The sequence below is a fragment of the Belonocnema kinseyi genome, chromosome 7, assembly GCF_010883055.1.
Source record: "Belonocnema kinseyi isolate 2016_QV_RU_SX_M_011 chromosome 7, B_treatae_v1, whole genome shotgun sequence".
Taxonomy (NCBI): Eukaryota; Metazoa; Arthropoda; class Insecta; order Hymenoptera; family Cynipidae; genus Belonocnema; species Belonocnema kinseyi.
Genome location: NC_046663.1, coordinates 60,415,047 through 60,439,854, shown reverse-complemented (window position 1 = coordinate 60,439,854; position 24,808 = coordinate 60,415,047). Strand labels below are relative to the sequence as shown.

Here is a 24,808-nt window from a genome sequence, read left to right as displayed (position 1 = left end):
CCGGAATTTAAATTCTTTTCGAAAAATGCCCATGTTGAAAAAATCCAATTTTCCATTGAAAATTGTTATTCTCCTGGATAAATTCCAGTTCCAATTCATAATTTAAATTTTTTTCAAAAATATCCCGTTTCAACATAGAATTAGACTTCATTCTATTTAAAAATTCCCTGTTCCAAGAAAAATTATAATTCTTTTGGATAAATACAAGTTTCAACTCAAAATTGGTTGAGATTAGAAAATTCCCTGCTTCAACTCAGAATTAGAATTCCTTGAAAAAATTTCCTCTTCCAATTTATAGTTAAATTATTTTTATTATAAATAGTTTTAAAATCCTTCAAATGCTTTCAAATTTTCTTTCAAAATCTTGAAACATCTCCATGTTGTTTCAAATTTAAATATATTAGTAAAAGTTTTTAAAAACTTCAAAATCTTTTAAAATTTTTCGAATTTCAAATCATTTTTTAAAATAAAAAAATCATTTTCAATTTTTTTAACAACCTTAAAAAATGATATTATTCTTTTGAAGCCTTAAAAAGCTTTTCAATTTCTTGTTCGAAATCTGCCAAAATTTACGTTTTGTTTTAAATTAGGCCATGGGTTATTTGCACCGAAATTTTTGTACGAATAGCCGAATTTTGTCGTTACACGTAGACACTTCGCTTCAATTATTTGAAATAATTTCAAATTAATTAATAATTTTTAAAATCTTCTAAATATATCTTCAACTTACTGGAATTTTTTCTAAGAAAAACAGGTCTTCAAGTGATATTTATACATCAAAATTCAGCAATTTGACTTACACATTATTTTTGTTTTGAATAGAAAAATAATCTGGGAATTGTGAACTAATGTTAATTATTACCGATCATTAATCAATAATCAATTATTATTTTTTTTTAATCTTAAAGTAAAATTCAATTTAAAAAATCACTAGGTTCTTTATATTCAGAGTTGATCAACTAAAAATGTTTGTTATCAAAACTCTTCGATTTTAAGCGCTTCTAATTTTGAAAAGTTTAAGTCTTTAAAACTGCATTTTAAAATTCTTTTAATTCAAATGTACGCTTAAAAATCTAAAATGGTAACTTTTTAAAGTGAAAGATTTTCGAATTACGCATTCTAAACTGGATGATATCATAATTGAAAAAGATCACAATTCAACTAATTATTTTAAAAGACGGTTGAAATCAAAGTTGGACGAATTTTTTATTATAAAAATTTGTAAAATTCCCGGTCAAAACAAACATTCATGGTCATTTCCTGGTCTCATAAAATTCCCGCTTTTCCCGGTCCGATAGGATAAAGAGAAAACTGAATTTAAAGTAACTATATCACATTTAATATTTAATTTTATCAAATTCATATAGGAAATAATTACACTTTTATATGCTGATCTTTGTCGTTTCAAACAATTATTAAAATATTTTTTAAATATTAAGATTTAAGACTTATACCAAAAATTAAACTCCAAACATGTTGGTCCCAAAGTATTATAAAAAAGACGGAGAAAAAAAAGTAAATAAGAGTGATCCTAATTCTCTCCCTCTTTTTTTCTTTGTTCTATTTTTATCTCTAATGAGCCGATTACAATGTTGTTCAGAAACATATTTCCCCTTTGTAAAATCTTTATATGCAATTCTTTTTTGCAGAATATAATGTTTTCAAATATGTTTTGTTTTAAACATCTGATTTTTGGATTCATAATATATTTAAGCCGTTTGGTTCAAAAATAATTTTTTGCACCAATTGTCTTGTTAATATGGCGTCGCTAATTTTCCTCTTAAAATTTTGGAAAAATTTGAAGAAATTTTATCTTTAGGAAAATAATAATAATCAAGTGAATATTCATTTTAACTAATTTGATAAAAGCTCCACGATTAGTTATTTAATATATTTTACCAACATATTTCTTTCGGCGGGAAAAATATTGAAAAAGACTAAATGTTCACAAATAATGGTGATAAGTTGATGCAATTTTATAAAAATTTACCTTCAAAATTATTCCAAGGCCATTGAAAAATGTTTCATACATGAGATTTTATTTAAATTTGAAGAAAAATGTGAAATATGCAATATCTTCTTGAAAAATTAACAAAATGACTTCATCTTGGCTCATTTTATAGAGAATTCCGTTAGCTTTCAACATATTTAAGAGAAAAAATTTCAACTCTCACATAATTAACAGCATAAGAATGTAAGAAATTATCGATAAATAGGTTGTGTCATACTCCTCATCGGCAATGTCATTTCGATTAATATTTATCACTTCAATCTATGATAAATAAATAGATGTTTTCCTTACGACATACATTTTGTATAACTATATAAAGTTAAATTTCCCATTTCTATACGTTAATTCGGGGAAAATGATAAAAAAACATCATTAAATAGATCGAGGGAAAAAATGTTATCGGAAAGAAACCAGGTAAAATAAATTTAAAAGAAGCATACCTGGAAGTAGCAAGTTAAAAAAGTGTTATCAACCACCAAAATTACGTCCGATCTGATCGATTTAATTCCTTTCGAAATTGCTTCTATATCAGCTAATCTCATAAGTGGATTAGTCGGTGTTTCCAACCAAACCATCTAAAACCAGAAATTTAAATTATTCAAATTTATATTTTAATGATAAACAAAATACTTTCTATATCATTTCAATACATGCAGCTAGACATTTTCATGCTTCTTAATCAGAAATTTTGATAAAAGTACGAGCCTTCCTCAAAGATTTATGAGGACAAAAAGCAAGTCTTGAACTCTCTTGTTAAAAACGTTACTATTATCTTCCTTTATCAGGAAAATAATACTCGCAACTGATAAAGAGCTTTAAACAAAAGTTTAGCAACATGCAATGTTGAATTTGCAATATTTACATTGAAAACGAGCCGATTATCCAAATCTCAATTGCCAAAGTCGCAATTAGATTTTGTTTATTACAGCAATTAGAATTTGAAAATTACCTTGGTGTTCGGCCTGATTGCATTCAGGACATTTTGTGTAATGGAAGCGTCAACCAGAGTGACCTTATTGCCTGGTTTGCATTTTTGCAAAAAGCGATTCGTGCCTCCATAAACATCATCTCCGCAGACAATATGATCTCCGGGCTCTAATATCGCTGTCAAGGCTGTGAGGGCACCGAGTCCAGATGAAAAAACAAGACCATGTTTTCCATTTTCCAGGGCAGCGAGGCAGGATTCAAGCACGTTTCGAGTTGGGTTCCCGCTTCTGCCATATTCAAAACCCTGCGAGCGATAATTAATAAAACTGATACACGGTGGCCGTTTTAATCGACGAAATAAATTCCCGGTCATTTCATGGATCACAAACATTTTTCCCGGTTAATGAAATTTAAAAAATAGAACACTAAAGCTAACAAATTTTCCACTTGATGTAATAAAAACTGAGCTGCAAATGAAATCACTCAAAGTGGAACTGTTAAATTTTGAACTTTTAAAATTGACATTTAAAAGTTTTTAATTAACAAATTTTGTATTCAAATGCTCAATAATTTACGCGTATAAAATTGAAGGTAATAACATTGTTGAATATAAAAATATATAAATTCACGTTATCATAATTTTAAGATTTTATTTCAAAATCTTGAGAAACCTAGAAGTTGGTTTAAATTGGTTTTAAATTAAAAATTATTTTGGAAATTTTTTCCGAACTTCTAAATATCTGTCAAAATGAATTGAATTTTTCTTACAATTTTTAGAAAATCCTGCAAATTTTAAAAAATTTCTTTACAATTTGGATGTATAAATAACAATTGAACATTTATTATTTGTAGGCGAAATCTGAGTAATTTTAAGAGATATGTAGAAGCTTTGAAAGGATTTAAACTTAATGTAAAACTTGAAATGATATCCTAATATAAAACAAAATGTAGATTTTTGCAGATTTTAAACAAAAAAATTAGATTCTTTTCAAGAATTGTGAAAGGCTTCAAAAGAATAAAAATATTTTTTTAAGATTCCTAGCAAAATTAAAAATAACTTTTGATGTTGAATAATTATTTTAAGAGATTATTTAAAAAGATTTTCAAATATTTAAACAAAATTTTCAAAAAAGATTCTAGAAGATTTAAAAAAAACTTTCTAAAATTTGCATGATAATTTTTATTCTTTTCGAAACTCCTAAATATCTCTTAAAATTACTCAAGTTTTTTCTAGAAATATTCATTTGTAAATTATACATCAAATTTAACAAATTTACTTACAAATTAAGCATTTTTCAAATACAACAATTAAAATTCTAACGTTCAAAGTTTAAAGGCTCTTCGAAATTTTAATGATTCCAGGTTTTCTATGTCAAACAATTCAGTTAAAGATTCTTTACTTTTAAATATTTGGTTTCAATTTACTTGTCTTAAATAAAAATTCAAATATTGCTAAATATTCAATAATTAATATTTTTTCTTAATTAAAAATTTCAAATTAAATGGATTAAAAATGGAATATTTTAGACTAAAGCAGTATTTTAAATTTAATAAAATCCTTTAATTAAGAATATAATAAAATAGTAAATAAATAAAATAGTTTATAAACTTTCAGTCACACGTGGACATTTGTTTAATGACCAAGACTTTCAAATTGAAACCGTTTAAGTTATAATGTTAAGATCTAAAAATTCTTAAATTTTGAACTGGTTTAAAATCGTTTTGTTCAGTTTTTATTACTTAAAGTACAGATACATTAAAAAATTTATTTATTTATTAAATAAAAATGGTTTTTATCAAAAAATTTTTAACATCAAGGGTTTTTATTTTGTATTTGTTCAAGTCTTTAAGAAAGCATTTAAGAAATCTTTAAATTAGAAATGTAAGCTTAAAAATAAAAATTTTTTAAATCCCGGTCAAACCAAAAATTCACTGTCATTTCCCGATTTTTACCTGAGTCAAAAAATTCCCGGTCATTTCCCGGTTTCCCGGCCCAGCGGCCACCCTGTGATAGTTATCAAAATCAGAGTTCTGAAGAGAGAATGTTCCTTTAAATAAGAGAACATTTTAGAGAATATACCCGATCAATAATTCCTTTCAAGAATTGATAGGAATTTTAATTTTTTCTCTTAAAAAAATACGAATAATAATGACAAAACTTACGTCTAAAATTTTACAATTTCATATTGTACTCATCCCCATTTCCCAGAGTTTTAAAAAACAGCTGAAGACTTTTAAAAAATTTGTATTACAAATGGTAGAGCAAATAGTTTTAAAAAACTGCTATGCAATTAAATATGCAAATGCAGATTTCTATATGATTAGAAGCAAAGGTTATTCACGAGAAGTTATTACTTTAAACGCAAAAAGCAACATTCGCAGTTTCAGACCTTCAGCAATTATATCGTATTTAAAAATGTTTTATAAACGTGAATCATTTTTTTTTAATGCTTGCAAAAATGAACACCTTTTTTTAAATAATTCCTGTTTGTTCCTAGGTTTTCATGAAACTTCGGCTTTTTCTCGTTTTTTCGCTTAAATACGAAATGAATTAATAGAACCCAATAAGAAAATTCAACTATTTTTCGTTGAAAGTTAGACATTTTTTATTGAAAAGTTTTTGGTTCAGAATTCATCACTCTTGTTTAAAAAAATTATTCTATTTATGTAGTTGAAGATTTCACTACTTTGTTGAAAATAGTTTTTTTTTTGGTTGCAAACTAATTTTTTTAAATAAACCATTATTTATTTTATCCATATTTTTGATTGATAAATTATCTAGTTTGTTGAAAATTATTTTTGTTTTTGAAAATAAATTTTTTTAACTGCAAATATATAACTATTTCATTTTGCTGTTGAAAATTGATCTTTTTTAGTTTAAAACTCAACTGTTTGATTGAAAAATAACTTTTTTGTTAAAAATTGATATTTTCAACAGTTTTGTTGAAAAATTGTCTTTATAGGTTGAAAATCCTCTTATTTTTGTAAAAAAATTAACTACTGAAATATTTATATTTTTTTACTAAAAATTAATATTTTAAACTGAAAACTTAACTATTTCAATTAAAGATTCATCATTTTAGCTAAGAATTCATCTCTTTAGTTAGAAATTCGTCTATTTTTGGTTGAGAACTTTTCATTATTTATCTTTATTGGTTTGAAATTTCAGAAATCTAGTTACCATTTTCTTCTCTCTTTGACTGAAATGAAATTATTCTATTTGGTTGAAAATTTCACTAGTCTGTTGAAAAGTCTTTTTTTTAATTAATTTTTTTAACTAAACAATTATTTAATCCATTAGTGGTTGAAAATTCAACAATTCGGTTGTAAATTTATATATTTTTCGGTTAATTCATAATTTTTGGTTGAAAATGATTGACTCAAAATTCAGCTACATATGCGACGATTAAACTACTTTGTTAAAAATGCATTTTATTAGTTAAACATCCATCTTTTGGATTGATAAATGATCTATATTGAAAATTATTTCTGTTTTTCAAAACCAATTTTTTAACTGCAATTTTATTTTTGAAAATTGATCTTTTTTAATTTAAAACTCAACTGTTTGATTGAAAATTAATTTTTTTGTTGAAAATTTATATTTCAACTGTTTTGTTGAATATTTGTCTGCATATATTGAAAATCATATTATTTTCGTAAAAACTTAACTATTGAAATATTTATATTTTTGTATTAAAAATTAATATTTTAAACTGAAAATTTAACTATTCCAGTTGAAGATTTTTCATTTTAGTTAAAAATTCATCTCTTTAATTGAAAATTCGTCTATTTTTGGTTGAGAATTTTTTTTAATGGTTTGAAATTTCAAAAATTTAATTACAACTTTTTCTCTCTTTAACTTAAAAATTGTTGGAAAATGAATCTTCTTAATTTAAAATTCAACTACATGGTTGAAAGTCGCACTAATTTGTTAAACATTTATTTTGTTTGTAGCACTTTCGTCTTTTTGATTAATAATTTATCTATTTTGTTACAAATTATTTTTTTTTAATTAAGTTTTTCAACTGCAAATTGAACTATTCAAGTTTTTGTTAAAAATTGATCGTTTTTAGTTGAAAATTACAATTTTTGTTAAGAATTCATATTTTTGGGTTAAAATTCAAACTTTCGGAAGAAATTCAACTATTGGAATATGATGATGTTATCCAGTTCTACTGCGCATGTTTTGGGTCAGCAACTTGCTTGGCATGAGCACGTCTAGCCTCGTCGATTCGAGTGCCAAAGAGTCCTGACGATTATCGCATCTGTTTACATTATCTATGAGGAGAGTTATGTAAATAAGACTACAATCGTATAGAATTTAGTTTTTTTTAAAGATTTATTAGATCTTAACATTTTTAAATGAATTCATCCTGTGACCTTTTTTTAACATTTTTTCAAAATTCTTATAGCTTTCAAGGAAATTAAAAAAGTTAACAATTTCAACTACAAGTTGTTTCTTTTTATTATAAGCATAAATAATGGAAAATTATCAATATTTAAAAGTTGATTTTCTTTTTCTTTTAGTTACATTTTCGACGACTACAACTTCTTTCAAATTTAACCTATTTTTGAAATCAAGAGTGATTGAAAATAAGGGTTTCATCCTGGGCTAATCATTTTGAAAGAAAAAATTACAATTTTAATTAATATTTTGGTTCATTTCTTAATGTTTATTTTTAAAATTATACAGCCTCAATTTTTTCGTAAATATCTGTTTTATTAGAATAATAAACAATATAAATTATTTACATTTAGAAATGTATTTTATTTTACTTTCATTTAAATTTTCGAGAAATTCCATTATTCTAATTTTAACTAACAAAACTTCTTTAAAAATCTGAAAAATTGCAAAATATGAATTCATCCTGTGCTTTTTTGGTAGAAAACATTAACATTTGAATTATTTTTGGAATTTAAGTAAAAGTATCGAAAATTTAAGAAATGTGTCCCAAGAATCATTAATTGTTTTAACAAATTCAGAGTTTGGCTATTTTTAACTTTTCGATGATTCTTTTCTATGAAATGTTGCAAATTTATAATAATAATCAATTACTTAAACAATTTTCATGAAAAAAGTCAGAGCCTGTCCACTTTTCAAGGAATAGACTTTGGCTACTTTTTAGCGAATAGGCTCTCTTTCCTGCGATACTTTGCAAATTTATCATAATTATTAATCATTTAAACAATCGTCATAAACACATTCAGAGTTTGGCTATTTTCGAAGGAATATTCTCAATTTGTTTAAAGAAGCAACAAAGCATGTATTTGTAATAAGTCTTTCCTACGTTACTTTGTACGTTTACAATAAATATTAATTATTTATACAATTTTCATAGACATATTCAGAGCTTAACTATTTTTCAAGGAATAAACACAATTTGTTTACGGAGTAAATTAAGATTGTCCATTCGATCGAATTTGCAACAACTTTTTCTTACGATACTTTTCAAATTTACAATAATGATTCATTAGTAAGACAATTTTAATAAACAAAGTCAGAGTTTGGCTATTGTTTTGCATATCAAAATATACACTCAACTATAAAATTTTTAATAATAAGTACAACTTTTCTGTTTGAACTATAACATTAAAATCATTTGAACATTTTAAACAAATTAATTTTCATAAGGAAATCTATGCACTACATATTTAATAAGAATTAAAAAAAACATACAACATTTATAATGATAAAAATTTTTATTTTCATTAATTTCAGTGGTTTGTCTGTTTGGTAATTTCTTTCCGTGATTCAATAAATAATCTCGTCAATTGAATGATATTTTGCAGTATCAAGATTTTTTGGAATAATTTTTCACTTCCAATATATTAAAAATTCATCTATTTTGTTAAAAATGTGTCCCTTTTGCTTGAAAGTTCAATTATTCGGTTCTAAATGAAACTATTATATTGATAATTAATTGTGTTTTTTACATTCTCATCCTAATAAGAAGGTATTGATTTTATGTAAAATTTCACTTTGTTGGTTTTCATCAAATCTCCACGTTTTGAGACCTGACTCAGAAAAAACGATTTTTACGAACTTGTTTGTATGTCTGTATTCTATAGGCCCAATAATTTTCGAAAAATTGATCATTTTCAAAATGTTTGAAACCACATTTGTTCAAGATTAAAAAATTCTATGTACGATCATTCATAGTACTCATAAACTTAAACAATTTATCCTTATGATTTATCCTTATGATACAAGATTCCCATAACAACTTTTTTAATTTGGTCAAAAAGTTGAAAATTCAAAATTTGATCGCTCGGTCTTTATATGTTCGCACATTCTTGCGCCAACCTTTCAAAATTAAGACTCAAAACATCCACCACTGTAATTTTATGATTGTGAACTCTCTTTCGTTAAAAGAGCTTAGCTCGAGAATTTGATCGCACCTACGGAACGTGACTCATAGCAATCGCACTCCGCGCTTGCTCTTTGTATTTCTCCCGCATTCGTACACAGACCGTTTGAAATCAAAGGTCAACGGACCGATAACTGTAATTTTGTGATTTTTAACTCTCTTTTGTTAAAACTCTTTCCGCTTTAACGAACACATTCTCATCACGCATCTCGTGCTTCGCACTCGATTTTTGTCCGACATGCCAACTTTTCTACATTATACACAACACTTTTATATCAAATATAATAAATTTCTTATGTAACTCTGCCTGGGATTGTTTATTAAAAAATTGCAAAATAAAGAGCAAATTCTATTTATCATGATTATTTTTATACTTGTTTCTTATTTTGCTTTAAATAGTATTCTAAGCTGTGCTAAAAAATGTATCATTTCAATAAATGTATATCATTACAATTCATAATATGCATAAAAATTGAATCATAATCATTCTTATTTCCTTGTTTTTATAATTGCTTTTATTTTGTATCTTGTTTTTTACGATTAAATAAAAACTACTATCTTGCATAGTTCGACAAAAAATTGAATTTTTGAATTTGTCATTATTTTTGGTACGATCAAATTTTGAATTTTCAACTTTTCGACCAAATTAAAAAAGTTATTATGGTTATCTTGTAGGGCTTTCAAAAATGAACACTTTTCTTCTCTTGACTTTTTTTTTCTTATCATGCGTTGTTTGGCTTGATATGTTCATTTTAGTTTGTTTTTTTGGATTTTGAAAATGCTCTAACTCTAATCATTTTCTTTTAATAGAAAAAAGTCATTGGAATAAATTGTTTGAGTTTCTGAGTACTATGAATAACCGTTCATAGAATTTTGAAATCTTGAAAAAATGTAATTTCAAAAATTTTGAAAACGCGCTCACATTTTGAATTTTGATCCAAAATAGCTGGTTTACGAACTTGTTCTTTCTTTTTAGATTTTAAAAAAGTGTGCCAAAGCAGAATCCAATCTGATCCATTTTTCGAAAATTTATCGTGCCTACAGAATACAGACAGACAGGCAGACAAACGCATTCGTAAAAATCGTTTTTTCTGACTCAAAGGGTCTCAAAACGTGGAGATTTGATTAAAACCGACAAAGTGAAATTTTACATAAAACCAATACCTTCTTATTAGGATGAGAATGTAAAAAATAAAAACAAGGAAATAAGAATCAATATGATTAAATTTTTATGCACACTGTAAATTGTAATGGTATAAATTTATTGTAATGATACATGTTTCAGCGCAGCTTAGAATATAATTTAAAGCAAAATAAGAAACAAATATTAAAATAATCATAATAAATACAATTTGAGCTTTATTTTGTAATATCTGAATAAACAATCCCAGGCCGTGACATAAAAAATTTATTATATTTGATATAAAAGAGTTGAGTATAATGTCGAAAAGTTGAAATTTCGGACAAGCCGAGTGCGAAGCACGAGATACGTGATGAGAACGTGTTCGTTAAAGCCGAATGAGCTTTAACAAAAGAGGGTTCACAATCAGAAAATTACAGTTATCGGTCCGTTGACCTTTGATTTCAAACGGTCTGTGTACGAATGCGGGAGAAATACAAAGAGCAAGCGCGGAGTGCGATTGCTATGAGTCACGTTCCGTAGGTGCGATCAAATTCTCGAGCTAAGCTCTTTTAACGAAAGAGAGTTCACAGTCACAAAATTACAGTGGTGAATGTTTTGAGTCTTAATTTGAAAAGGTTTGCGCAAGAATGTGCGAAAATATAAAGACCGAGCGCGTAGCGCGAGATAAATAAATAATCGAGCGCGAAGCGCGAGAAACAACAGCAGCGGGTAGATTTTTTTTCTTTAATTCAGCTACTTGGTTGAAAATTCATTCGTATGTTGAAAAAATCAACTGTTTTTTGAAAAGTCGTTTTGGCTTGAAAATTTAACTATTTGCTTGAAAACTTAACATATTCTGGCTTATAATCTTAAGCCTTTTGTAATTTATTTTAGCCGATTATTAAATGATAATGAATAGAATGAAATCGAGAAAAAAAATTCGGAAACACTAATCACAACCCTGCATATCTCCTATAAAGAACTTTATTCATAGAATCTTTATCATCTAATGATGTAGTTGATTGCTCCTAACGTAAACCATACAAATTGATTTTAATTGGCACAAATCTAATAGACATTTTTTCGCCTTAATGAACTCCAACCTTAATTTGTTCCTTATCGGCTTTCTGTTCAATTCGACTTTCCATTTATGAATTTTAATTTCCTAATTCTTTCTAGTTTCTATTGTTAATAATTTTCAGCAATCTCAGGGTGGGTGCTTAACCGCGAAATAAACGCGAATTTTGTTCAGACTGGGAAGAACTGGAAAATAATAATGAATCTTACGTCAGAAATTTTTAGAATAATATATCGAGTCACTTGAAATATCACATGATATAATGCAACTTAAAATCAGTTTTTTAATTATGAAATCATTCACTTTAACAATATTAAAGTAATTATAAAATATTTTGCTTGAAAAATGTTCTGTTTTAGGTCTTCCATTTTAAGCCTACAATTTCAATTTAAGGAAATTCAAAATGCTGTTTTAAAGACTTTAAAAATTACAAATTAAAAGCGAATACAATTTAAATTTTTGGATAAAAAAGGTTTGAAGTTCATCAATTGTAAACACAAATTAATTAATTATTTCCAAAATTTCCTATTGAAATTGTATATAAGCTATTTCCAGTTTTAAAATAAGTTCAAATTAAAAGGTTCTTAACCAAACGCTTTTCTTCATTTTCAAATCCTATTCAGTTAAAGAAAATGTCAATCTTACAATTTTTAATGTTTCTAACTGAAAAATTTGTCAAAATGATATAATTTTGAACATATTTACGAATTTTTTAATTATAATTTTTTTTTTGTTAATTTAGAATTTAGAGCATTTAAAATGATAAAGTGGATTTATATTTTTAATTCAACAAATTTATATTAGTTTAAAGATTTTCAGTTTAACGACATTTAATTTAAAACTCTTCAATAAAAAAAAATTTGCAGATTTAAGAGTTTGAATTTCTTGAATTCAACGACCATGAAAACTTTAGCGAGTCGGAAAACAACGGGGAACCTTTTTTCCTAAATTAAAATCGCCACCCTGAATCCTTCTTATATCTTAAAATTAGAAGTTTTTGTTGAAGCTTTTAATTTACGATTTCAATCAACTAAATGCAACCAGTTTTATGTGTAGCTAACAATACGAAGAAATGATTAACCGCTATTTGAAGATTTTATCGTTATGGCAGATTAGTCTTTATTAATATTAAACGATTGGATGCATGTTTCAAGGAAAGATTTAAACTATTTAAAGAATTGAGTTTCCTTTGTTTCTATACACTTTTTTAGGTTACTAATTTTCAACAAAAGATGTAATAATTGATGTTTAAACAAAAAAGATTTTAATTTTATAACATATTAATTTTCAACCACACAAATAGTTAAATTTCCAAGTAAAAAAATTAATTTTCTATAAAAAGGAAGCGAATTTTCTACAAGCCTGTTGAATTTTCAAGCCAGAGACAAATTCTCCTAAAAAAAAGTGGCAATATAAACCTGGAAATAATAATTTTCAACAAAAAATATAATAGTTGGTATTTAAAGAGAAAAAGATTTTAATTTAAAATAAGAAACAGTAAAATATAGCCCAAAAAAATTAATTTTTAAAAAAATACTGGAATACTGGAAACCAAAAAATTGGTTTTCTACCAAAAAAGACGAATCTAAAAAGATGAATTTTCAACGAAAATGTAATAGTTGATATTTCAACAAAAAAGATTAAAATAAAAAACAGTTTCATGCAAACAACAAAGACAAATTTTTAACAAAATACTTGAATTCTTAACTAAAACAGATTCATTTTCAACCAATCAGTTTTATTTTTAAAAACAAAATTTGATTTTCTACCAAAGAGGACGAATTTTTAACAAACTACATACATTTTTTTCTACGAAACTGTTTAATTTTTGAACTGAAAATAAGAATTTTCTACAAAACAGTTGCATTGTCAACCCGAAAATGTGAATTAAAAGAAAATTTTAATAATTAAAATGTAACAAAAGTTAAATTTCTACCGAAACAGATTAATTTATAAGATGGCAACTGCAGTTTTAACCAAAAAAAGTGAACATTTTACAGAAAGAGATGAATTTTCAAACCAAAAATGTTAATTTTCAAGAAAATAATTGAATTTTTAAACACACAAAATTTTCAAGAAAGAAAGAAAAGAAATTATAATCACATTTTGTCAAATTTCTAACAAGTTACAATGATAACAAACAAAAAAATTAATTTTCTACCAAAGAAGACGAAATTACAACAAAATACATCAATTTTCAAACAACAAGTTAAACTGTCTACCATATTGTTTAATTTTAAACCCACAAATACGAATTTTATGTAAAAACGTTGAATTTTTAAGAAAATGTTCAATTTCAACTGAAACAGATTAATTTTCAACCAAAAAAAACTTAATTTTTAACTAAAACAGTTGATTGTATACCAAAAAAGAAGAATTTTCAATAAAATATATAAATTTTCATCCAGATAGTTAAATTTTCTAACAAATTGTTGAATTTTCGAGTCAGAATTACGAATTTTCTGAAAAAACTGTTTAATTTTAAAGAAAATAGTTGAACTTCTAAACAAACAAAATTTGTTTCAAGAAAGAAACAAAACTGTAATCAAACTGTTGAATTTTGAAGCCATAAAACACGATTTTTTAACAAAATAGTTGAATTTTCTACAAATAATTCAATTTTGAACAAAATAATAAAATTTTCAAATGAAAAATATGAATTCTTAACAAAAAATTTAGTAGTACACTTTTCACCCGAAAAAAATGAACTTTTAACAATAAATTGTTGGATTTTCTTATTGAGTTTTATTAATTTAATTCGGATTCAAGTGGAAAAATGAGAAAAAGTGGAAAGACTTTTGATAGAATAAATAAAAACAGTCTAAATAAACATTGAACTTAATTTTAATTACTTAAAAAAAATTATGACATTATTTTGGTACTATTTTTTATATTTTGTGACACTATTCACACTATTTTTGTATCTCTGAACTAAGACCGCGGCCTCACTTTTATTTATTATTTTATCTTTCGTAGGAAAATTATTTTTTTAACTTAAAAATTGTCTAATTTTTTAATTTAGAATAAATTGTGACTTACGCGGTGTTCTCCTGGGCCATCTTGTCGAAAAGTTGTGGACATTACTATAGGAGGAACAACTGAGCAATGACTCCACTGTCTTGGTTCCTGGCCTGCATGAATTGCCTTTGTTGCAAATCCATCCTCAGTGTGAGACGGCATTTTGCTGCAAAAAATCAGGACAGTATTAAACTTTTTGATAAAAAAAATAATATAATCAATAGTAAAATATGTATTAATTAATATTTAAGAAAGAGAGATTTATTGCGAAATTTTACTGAATTATTACGCAAAATATTGCCAAAAAATCACTATTACCGCAATTCGTAACCTGTATGCAAAAATGATGACTTTAATTACCTTTTTCAGCACTACGTTAGGAAAAACTGAATTAAGCAAAATATGGAGAGTATATTTTTTATTATTATTTACATTTATTTCCTTATGCAAAAAAACATGGCTTTAATCAATTAAGTTGCTTTTTTGTTACATGGGAACTTCAAATTTTCGAAATGCAGAATTCCAATTTGCAATTATGATAATTTCGAAAGGTTTGTGACGTAAAGAGAGAAAATATAAATATATAATAAATGGAAATGTAAATGCGAATGAAAAATTGTTTAAAAGCTTGAGAAAATTAAAATCTCTATACCGCTTTTTTTAAATTCCTCTTATTTCCCCCGTTTTCAACAAACTTCCCCTTTTTCTAGTTTCTTCGCTTAATTGCGAATTAAATTAATAAAACCCAATATAAAAATCCAACTATTTTTACGAAGAAAGTTAATTACTAATTTGATAGGCCTGAAGTTCGAGACGTCTAACATAGACAATTTCACACTAACTTTTTCTTTATATTTATTTTTTTAAACTTTTTTTTGCATAGAAATGTAGGGGAAGGTTAAAAAAAACACTCTCATTTTCGGTTTTTCCAATTTTGCCTTTAAAAAGAAATGATAGAAAAATCAATTTTTTTCCTACAAATGTTAATTTTTTTATTTAAAAAAAATATATTTTACGGCTTTTTTAAATACTAATTTCGACACACCGCATTCACTAGGTGGGAAGACAATGTTAAAAATTAATGTTCTATTATCAAAATAGTGTCCAATTCGACAAAACGTGCCTCACCAATCGTGTCAATGCCCTTATACGGTCTATTTTGACATTGAATTAATCAAATGTGACATTTTTAAATATCATATGTTTAAAGATATTTTCGAGAGGAAAGATAATAAAAAATAAAATTAAAAATCGTATGTCCGGACGTGGGTCACATCTGACCAAACGTTGCCCTGAAATCATGTCAATGCACATATACGGTCCATTTTAGAATAGAAACAATCAAATGTGACATTTTTAAATAGCAGATTTTCAAAGCTACTGTCTGGATGAAAAAACAGAAGCAAAAGAATTAAAAATCCTATGTCCGGAAGTGGTTCAAATCAGACCAAACGTGAAAAAGTAAAGCAATTAGACGGTTTTACACTAAATAATTTTCAAAAATGCAATCAAAGATGCAACTATTAAATTTTTCATTGAAAATTCAGCTACTTGATTCAAAGCTGAACTTCTTTGTTATACATCCATTTTATACGTTGAAGATTGAAATATTTTGCTAAAAATTCGTTCGTTTTGAAATGAAAATTAATGTTTTTAACTGAAAATTTAACTATTCCATTACTGGTTGAAAATTCATGTATTTTATTATACATTCGTCTTTTTTGTTGAATATTTTACGTTTTATTTGAAGATTTAATAATTTTGTTGAATATTTTATTACTTCGTTAAAACATTATTTTGATAAATATTCAACTACTTCTTAAAAAACTTTAATTTACTTTGTTAAACATGAAAAACAAAAAATGGAAGTTACATTTTTAGTTTAAAAAATTAATTTTAACAAAAAAAAATCATTTTTTACTGTTTAAATTGAACCAAAAACCACAATTTTGAAACAAAATAGTTGAATCCAACAGCCAAAAAGATGAATTGAAAAAAAAGAAGATTAATTTCTTACACAAAAAGTCGAATTTTCAACAAACTAGAAGAATTTTCTACAAAACAGTTAAATTTTGCACCCGACACTTGATTTTCAACCAAAAAGTTGATTTCTACCAAGTAGTTAATTTTTCGAATAAATATTTTAATTTTTAACCAAATAATTTAATTTTTCCCCAAAGTAGAAAAATGTTTAACCAAACAGTAGCATTTTTTGTCAAAAAAGATAGTATCTACGAAGATATGCATTTTTAAATAAAAGATAAGTACTTTAAAAAAAAGAATGGAATTTTTAACAAATCCGTTAATTTTCAATTATATAGTTTAATTTTCTACTAAATTGATGAATTCTCAAGGGAAAGAGATGAATTTTCTATAAAGAAGTTGAATTTTTAAACCGAAAATATGAATCCTCAATGAAACCTGTAATACTTGATATTTCAACCAGAAACTATTTCAATTTTAAATAAAAAACAGTTAAATTCAACCAAGGAATACGAATTTTCAGTCAACAAATAGTTGAATTTTCAAAAAGAAATGATCAATTTTGGATTTAAAATACCACGTAGTTGAATTTTCAAACAAAAAAGATGAATTCTCAACGAAATGTGTAATTGATATTTCAACAAAAAAGATTTTACTTTAAATAAAAAAAATTGAAATCAATAAAAAAAATGGAATCAAAACGTACAATTTTTCAATAAAATAGTTTAATGTTGAGCGAAAGAGATTAATTTTTAACTAAGAAGATTAAGTTTCTACCAAAAACAACTAGAATCGTAATACAACATAGCAGAGTTTTATTAACGCCAGTTTAGTAATTCCTAGAACTGCTGGTCCATGCAGTTAGCCAGCTGGTACGGCGAGAGTCGGTTCCGACTCTCGCCTAAGAAGTGCCGCGGTGCGCGGGTACTCAGTCGAGTATATTGCGCAACATTATTATTGCAGGCGCCACCGAGACTGTTACTAAACCGGGAGTTTGATGTAATATTTTCAACTAAAGATATTCTTTAAAAAAGAGGGGAATGTGGAAAAGAGAGCCAAGCCTGAAATATGAAAATGATTTTCAAACTTATTAAGTTATTATTGAACTATACCGTTGCAAGGTAACTCATCTTTCGCAAAAGTCGCAAACTTTCTTGAAATTTATCATCAAGAAACGTATTAAACGTTATCTAAATTCGTAACGTTACTTTCCGCTGGAGCCCTACCTGGAGAATTTCTATAACTTTAAATAACTGTCAAGAATAAATCTAAAATTTTGATTTAAAATTGTTTTATACCGTTTATAAAAGATTCTAAGATCAAAATATATATTAGTCACAGAAATTGAAAAATTGCATAAGGGAAAATTAGGGAATTCTTAAAATTATGTTTTGCAATAACCCTGATATAATATTTTTGCTAGTAATTTATTTTCCTTGTATTTCTAATTCTTTTTTATGGAGTTGCTTCCTCCTGGAGATGATCTTTTTAGTTATAAATAGTTGAACTGTTCAATTAAAAATTCGACTTTTTCGATTGAAAACTCAACTGTTTTCGAAGAAAACTTTTTTTTGTTTAAAATCCATATTTTAGTGCTGAAGAGTCGGTTTTTTTTAACAGAAATTCAACTATTTTTGTAGAAAATTAATTTTTTTAATTTAAAAATTCATCTGTTTTAGTAGAAATTACATCTTTCTTAGATTAAAATGTAACTATTTTGTTAAAAAATCAACATTTTTGTTGAAAAGTCATCATATTCGTAGAAATTTTATTCTTTGTTCAAAAAGCATATTTTGGCTTTGAAAAGTTTACTGAAATATTTTTGAATAAAAATTCAACTTTTTTATAAATTTATCTTTTTAATTTAAAAATTGATCTATTTTTAGTAGAAATTGAATCTTTCTGGACAAAAATGCCACTGTTTGATTGAACATTCAATAATTTTGTTAAAAAGACTTCCTTTTTAGTTCAAAATCGAACTATTTTATTGAAAATTAAAATATTTCGTACAAAATTTAATTTTCGTTTAAAACTCATATTTTGACGTTGAAAATTCAAACTGAATTTTTTTGCAACGATTCATCTATTTTTTTTACTTTGTCTTTTTTATTTAGAAATTCACCTGTTTTGATAGAAATGTCATCTTTCTTGTAAAAAAATGCAACTGTTTGGTTGAAAATTAATCTTCTTTGCTTAAGGATTCAACTATTTGGTGTTGAAAATTTTGTTTGAACTTTGTTGAAAAAATATTTGTTTAAAGTAAGGTTTATATTTTTGGTTGAAAATTTAAATACATATTTTGTTTGAAATTATTATTTTTTGCTTATAATTTATATTTTCTGGTTGAAAATTTAATGTTTTTTTTTCAGAAAATTCGTCTTTCGACTTGAAGGTTCAACAATTTAAATTAACTTTTTTTTTAATCATGACTGAAAAATCTTTATTTGTTGAAAATTCCCCTTTTTGGGTTTTTTGGGATTTCATCTCTTTAGATCGAATATTCAATTATTTTGTTGAAAATATAATTGTTTTATTAAAAATTAAAGTATTTCGGTAACAAATCATCTTTGATGGTAGAGAAGTCTCAGGTTTGTTTAAAATAAATTTGAAAATTTGTATTTGAAACATTGTTTTATTCTGTTAATAAAATATCATTTGTTAAAAATATTAAAAGATCAAAATGTTGATATATGAATGTTAATCATCAGAGAAAATGAAAAATTGGTCAAGTAAAAATCAGGTAATTTTGAAAATGAAGCTTTCGGCCACCCTGTCCAATTCCACCCATAATTTGTATTAATTTGAATAAATATAAATTTGTATTAAGCTACAATTCCCTTGTTTATAATTCATAAATAACTCGATCGTTCCAGGCGATGGGCTTCACAAAGTTGGCATGTGCTCTCCACTCAGAGTATCTCAGGTCTTTTGTTTTAGTCGCCATTCAATCCACTGGCAATCTGCGATACAACATACAACTTTAAAGATAGTATTTAATTTGGACAATAAATCTTGAATTTTATGTATTATTGTCACATCACCTCTTTTAATGTCACGTTTTAAATGACTTGAAAAATTTGAATTTTTCCTCATATTTATTAAACGGCAGCCACAAATGGAAAAATAAATAAACACTAGGCAACCATGAATAACAGATGACAGAACTTCTAAAACAATAAAATCAGTTTATTGCCTTCTGCAATAACTGTTAACTGTTAGACTTCTTGACAAGTAGATAGATGTTTCTATTATAAATACTACTACGCATTAGTAAGGCAGACGTATCATTTCCGGAGGACTGCTGTCCTTTTATTTTTATCCTGAGATCATTGATCGAGAAATTTAGTAGTAAAAAGAAAACCTGCTGTTCCTTCATATCAAAACTAAATATAAACAAGCGATCGTTACTTTGCAGTTTTAAAAACCAGATGTCCTATGACAAAGCATTTTTTTTCGTTTCACAATATGTGGCAGATAAAATTGCAATTCAGTTATTGATACATCTCATAATGGCCAATTAAATCGATTGAATCACATATTAAGTACTTATGATTCTCATCTAATTTTAAACCGACGTTGGCACATTTCTTGAACAAATATGACTTTTAATTACTATTTGTGTCTTCCCACGAGTAACAATAATTTATTGATCATCGGTATAACAATTTCATCTGGTCAGGGTTGTATAAAAATGAAATACTTAATAATTCAATTACCATAAAAAAATTAACGAAACTTAGATCTTCTTTGTTTTCTTTTTCATTCTTGTACAGAATTAATATAGTTTAGTTGATATCTTCCTACGTCTTTTTTTTACAATTTTGTTTAATTCATTTAAACCCTATAGAACTTGATTTGAAAAATACAAATAATATTACTGATAATTTAATTTGAAACAGAAAATGTTATTTACAAAATTTTCAAACTCACAACAAAATTTTTATTTTAGCAATGTTACAAACAGTTTTTGAAAAAGAAAACACTTTTTAAACAAATAGATGCATTTAAAGATTAGTTACTTATTTTCGAAATTAGAAACAATAGAGTTGTAGAGAATATTTCACCTGAAAAAATAGCCTATGGTTTATTCAAATTCATGCTTTTTTTAATTGTTAAGAAGCCGCAGTAAGAAAAATGCAATTATATTACTTCGTTACAAGAAATATTGTTAAAATAATTATTTTTCGCATATTTTAAACCTTTTTCATGAAAAAGTGTAATTTTTTTCATACAACGCGATTGATACTATAATTTTTAAATAACTTAAATTAATACCATTCGGATTTAAATTTGAAATGTGGGAATGATAGTTGAATTTTTGTATTGGCTTGTATAGTTACAAAAACATGAGAAGCTACGAGAAACAAGGTAATTATTTGAAAATTGAAAACAATCTTGAGAAATGAACAGAAGACGGAAAAATTAAAAAAGTTGAAGAGACAAAATTGGAATTCTTTTTAAGAAAAATTAAAATTAACATTTTTACAATAACGAAACGAGATATGGGAGAAGTAAAAATATCAAATTTGTTCTAGTTCAAAACTTCTTTAAAAAAGTATCTGATAACTATTCTCTATCTTGCGTCTCTTTTCGAAATTCTCGCTAGAATATTAATAAAGTCAGTTACAATTGTATTCGTTTTTAAAAAATAAAATTTTATAATATTTTGTAAAAACAAATAAAGTGTAGATCTACAATTTGGAAAGAGTTTGTTTACAAAATGTTATAAAATGTTATTGTTTAAAAAAAATGCAATTATAGCCGACGTTATTCATATCTTAGCGAAAACTTCGAGAAAAAAAACGCAAGATAGGGAAAGACTCTAGAAAATTTTTATGGGTAGCTTTCAAGTGAAATATAATTTTGCTCTTTAAACTTCTTTCGCATCTCAGTTCGTTGGCAAATTTTCAGAAAAACTGCCGCCATTCTGTTTCAACTTTCTATCCTAATTCATTCTTGAACATAATAAATTATATGAAATTTTCTCAAGCATTTTCAGAAAACTTTTTTTATGCTCTTAAAACCTTTTAAAATGTTTAAAACCCTTCTAAAGTTTATTTCGAAATCTTCAAAAATCCACATTTTGTTTCGAAGATTTTTTAATCTTTTCAAATTTTACATTATTTTTCAAAAAATACGAATTTTATATAAAATAGCTGAATCATCAACAAAAAAAGATTATTTTTCAACCAGTTACATTTTTAATAAAAAAAAATTACATTTTTTACCAAAAGAGACGAAGTTTCTACAAAAAAAAATTTTCAACATTTTCTACAAATCAATTGAATTTTGAAGAAAAAAAGTTAATTTTCAACCAAAACTGATGAACTTTTAACCAAACTTTTGCAATTTTAAACACAAATGACTAATTTTACGCAGAAAGAGATCAATTTTTAAATCCAATAGATGAATATTGAATATTGAATTTTCTGCCAAAACGATGAATTTTAAACAAAATACATTAATTTTCAACAAAATAGTTCAAGTTTGAACATAGAAAATGAATTTTTTTTAAATTACAGTTATATTCAACTAAAAAGACAAAAAATACAAAAAATAATTAAAGCCATAACTAAACTAATTAATTTTCAACCAAAATTTGCATTTTTACCAAAACAGATTAATTTTCTGCAGAAAGAGATGAATTTCGAAACTAAAAAGATGAATGTTCAACAGAAAAAGTAATTTAATTTTGAAACAAACCAGAATTTGACATTCAAGGAGGAAAAACAATTTCAATCAAATTGTTGAATTTCGAAACAAAAATAACTAAATTTTCAACAAATTCGTTAAATTTTCAACAAAATAGTTCCAATTTTAAGTTAAAAAATAATTTTAAATAAAAAAAGATAATAATTTTTAATACTTTTAAACTAAAAAGATGTATTTTTAACGAAAAATGTAATAAATGACATTTCAAAAGAAAAAGATGTTAATTTAAAATAAACACATATGGATTTAACCAAAGAAAACAAATTTTCAATAATATATTTGAATCCTCAACTAAAAGAAATTAATTTTCAACCAAAGTTGCATTTTTAAACAAACAAAATTTTATTTTCCATAATAAAATATGAGTTTTCAACAAAAAATGTAAAAGTCGATATCTGCATTAAAATATTTTTTATTTTAAATCTTTAAGTGAATTTTCTACCAAAATGATCAATTTTGAACAAAATACATGAATTTTCAACAAAACAGTTCAATTTTGAACCGGAAAAATGGATTTTTAACCAATTACAAAAAGATTCAACTAAAGGACGAATTTTCAACAAAATAGTTAAATCAATAACCAAACAAATTCATTTTTAAACAAACAATATCAGTTTTAACCGAAAAGGTGAAATTTCTGTACCAGGAGAAGAATTTTCAAATATATTGTAAACTGACTCAAATTATTCCTAAAATATCGAAAAATCTTTAAAAAACAATTGCCTACGAATTTTCCAGATTTTTTTCCACATTTTTAGAAATCTTGAAATTTTTTCAAATTGACTTCAAAATTTAATTTTCTAAAATAGAAAATCATTTATAATTTTCCCAGGAATCTAAAGAATTTTATTTTGATGAGCTTGATTTTCTTTAGTTGCCCTTTTAAAATTCTTTACAATCTTTGAAAATTTACATTCTATTTAAAATTGTTGGAAACATATTCAAATTAAATTCCTTTGAAATCTTTTCAAAATTTAAAAAGATCTTAATTTTTTTAATTTCGCACAAATTTTAAACCGAATTAAAATTTTTAATCCATTTGAGATTTGGGAAGTATGTGCATAGAAAGATATTTTTGGTACATATTGCATCACATGAAATCCCATAAAAAATAATCACACTCCAAAACTGATTAAAAAAAGGATCAACTCGCTGACTCAAGAACTTATTAAGATGAGCGACTGTTTTTTCTCTAATTTTACATGTTTATTATTAATCTCAAAATACATGAAATAAAATTTGGCGGGCACAAACGCTAAATTTCCCACGTGTCGAGGAAAATGTCATCTTATCGCCTGCTATTATTTAAATAATGGCTGGCATACCGAAACGATAAAAATTTATTAGCCCCACATTTATCGTAAACGATTCTCACCCGACATTGAAAAACAGGTTTAATATAAAGTTTCAAGAAAGAAAATTTCAGTTATCCCAACTTGTTTTGAACCGGAAGTAAGCACAAGTTTTATTCAAATGTATCTATTTTGGAATAAGCTTTAAAAAATTCGAACACCTTAAAATTCGCCGGGTAGCTTAAAAGAAAGAGACGATCGCGAGCGCCAAATTTTTACCCATTTAATTTGCATCAAGTTCTGATGATTTTCCTCGTGTATTCTACTTCATTGCTGCTTATCTTATTTATATTAATACAAATGTACACACCTGCTGTTTTCGACAAAAGATGATGAAACGAGCCTCTACGTCAAATGGGGAAACTCCGCGCAGGAACAAGAACAGATGCGTACAACAGTTCGCGACGAAGGCAACGAACGAATGACGAGAAATTCACTCGAACGTCAGAGTCAGACTGCTCCAAACGGCCGCAGCGGGCTTGCCGAGTCTCCCCTCAAATATGCCAATCACTATCTCACATGACCCCCACACCAGCCCCACACGTGTCAAAAGATTCTCAAAGCTCTGAAAAGAGGTCTGCAGTGACTCTGGAGTGAAACGAGCGAGCTCACCAATCCGAATTGTTGCTAATTCAAGATTTCCACATGACCTTGAACCTATTAGACAAATTTCCGAATTCCGATTCCGAGCCACGTGCTAGGGCCACTCTGAAATTAGTCAAACTTAGCAGACGCCAGACAGGTTTCGACCGACCGACAGGGGCGGTAACCTTCAAATAAGGGCGGGTTTTTAAAAAGTGCAACATTTTTTATTTTGCAAAACAGGCTTTTGTTCAAGTTGTGTCAAAGTAGCATCTTATACAATTATCTTTGCAGTAATTCTTTCATTAAATTTAATGGTCTTGGTTCTATTTTTGAACTAGCGGTTATTCCGAGAAAGATAGACGTCAAAGCTCGCCAACATATGTATACTAATCTGTATAAAAATCTGCGCCAGATGAAACAAAGTTCAAAATATTCTAATCCAAAATTTTACTTTTTAAACATTTTTTTTACTTAGGGGAGACCAATCTAGGGTGGCTCTTATTTATAACAGTAAAGAAGATTTTTTAATTGGAATTAGGGTCGATAATATTGATTTGTTTTGTGTTCTGCAAATAATCTAAAAAATATTGATTTATTTTCAGTTAAAAATAAAAATTAAATGTTTTATTTTTCGTCCTGGACACCCGGGGT

At 26.1% G+C, this 24,808-nt stretch overlaps 1 protein-coding gene across 2 annotated transcripts in view; it reads right to left on the bottom strand.

Moving 5' to 3' along the window:
- LOC117176717 (cystathionine gamma-lyase) overlaps positions 1-24,089 on the bottom strand; it is a 33,525-nt gene extending 9,436 nt beyond the window's left edge. The window contains exons 1-4 of one of the 2 annotated variants that reach the window (XM_033366977.1): positions 23,883-24,089; positions 14,547-14,691; positions 2,961-3,242; positions 2,452-2,586 (exon numbers count right to left, since the gene is read on the bottom strand). In XM_033366977.1, coding sequence (XP_033222868.1) covers positions 2,452-2,586; positions 2,961-3,242; positions 14,547-14,687 — 558 coding nt within the window. In that variant the 5' untranslated portion in view covers positions 14,688-14,691; positions 23,883-24,089. Of the gene's footprint in view, positions 1-2,451; positions 2,587-2,960; positions 3,243-14,546; positions 14,692-23,882 lie in introns of those variants that run through there. The other variant, XM_033366978.1, reaches the window with a different exon arrangement.
- Positions 24,090-24,808: the final 719 nt, after the last annotated feature.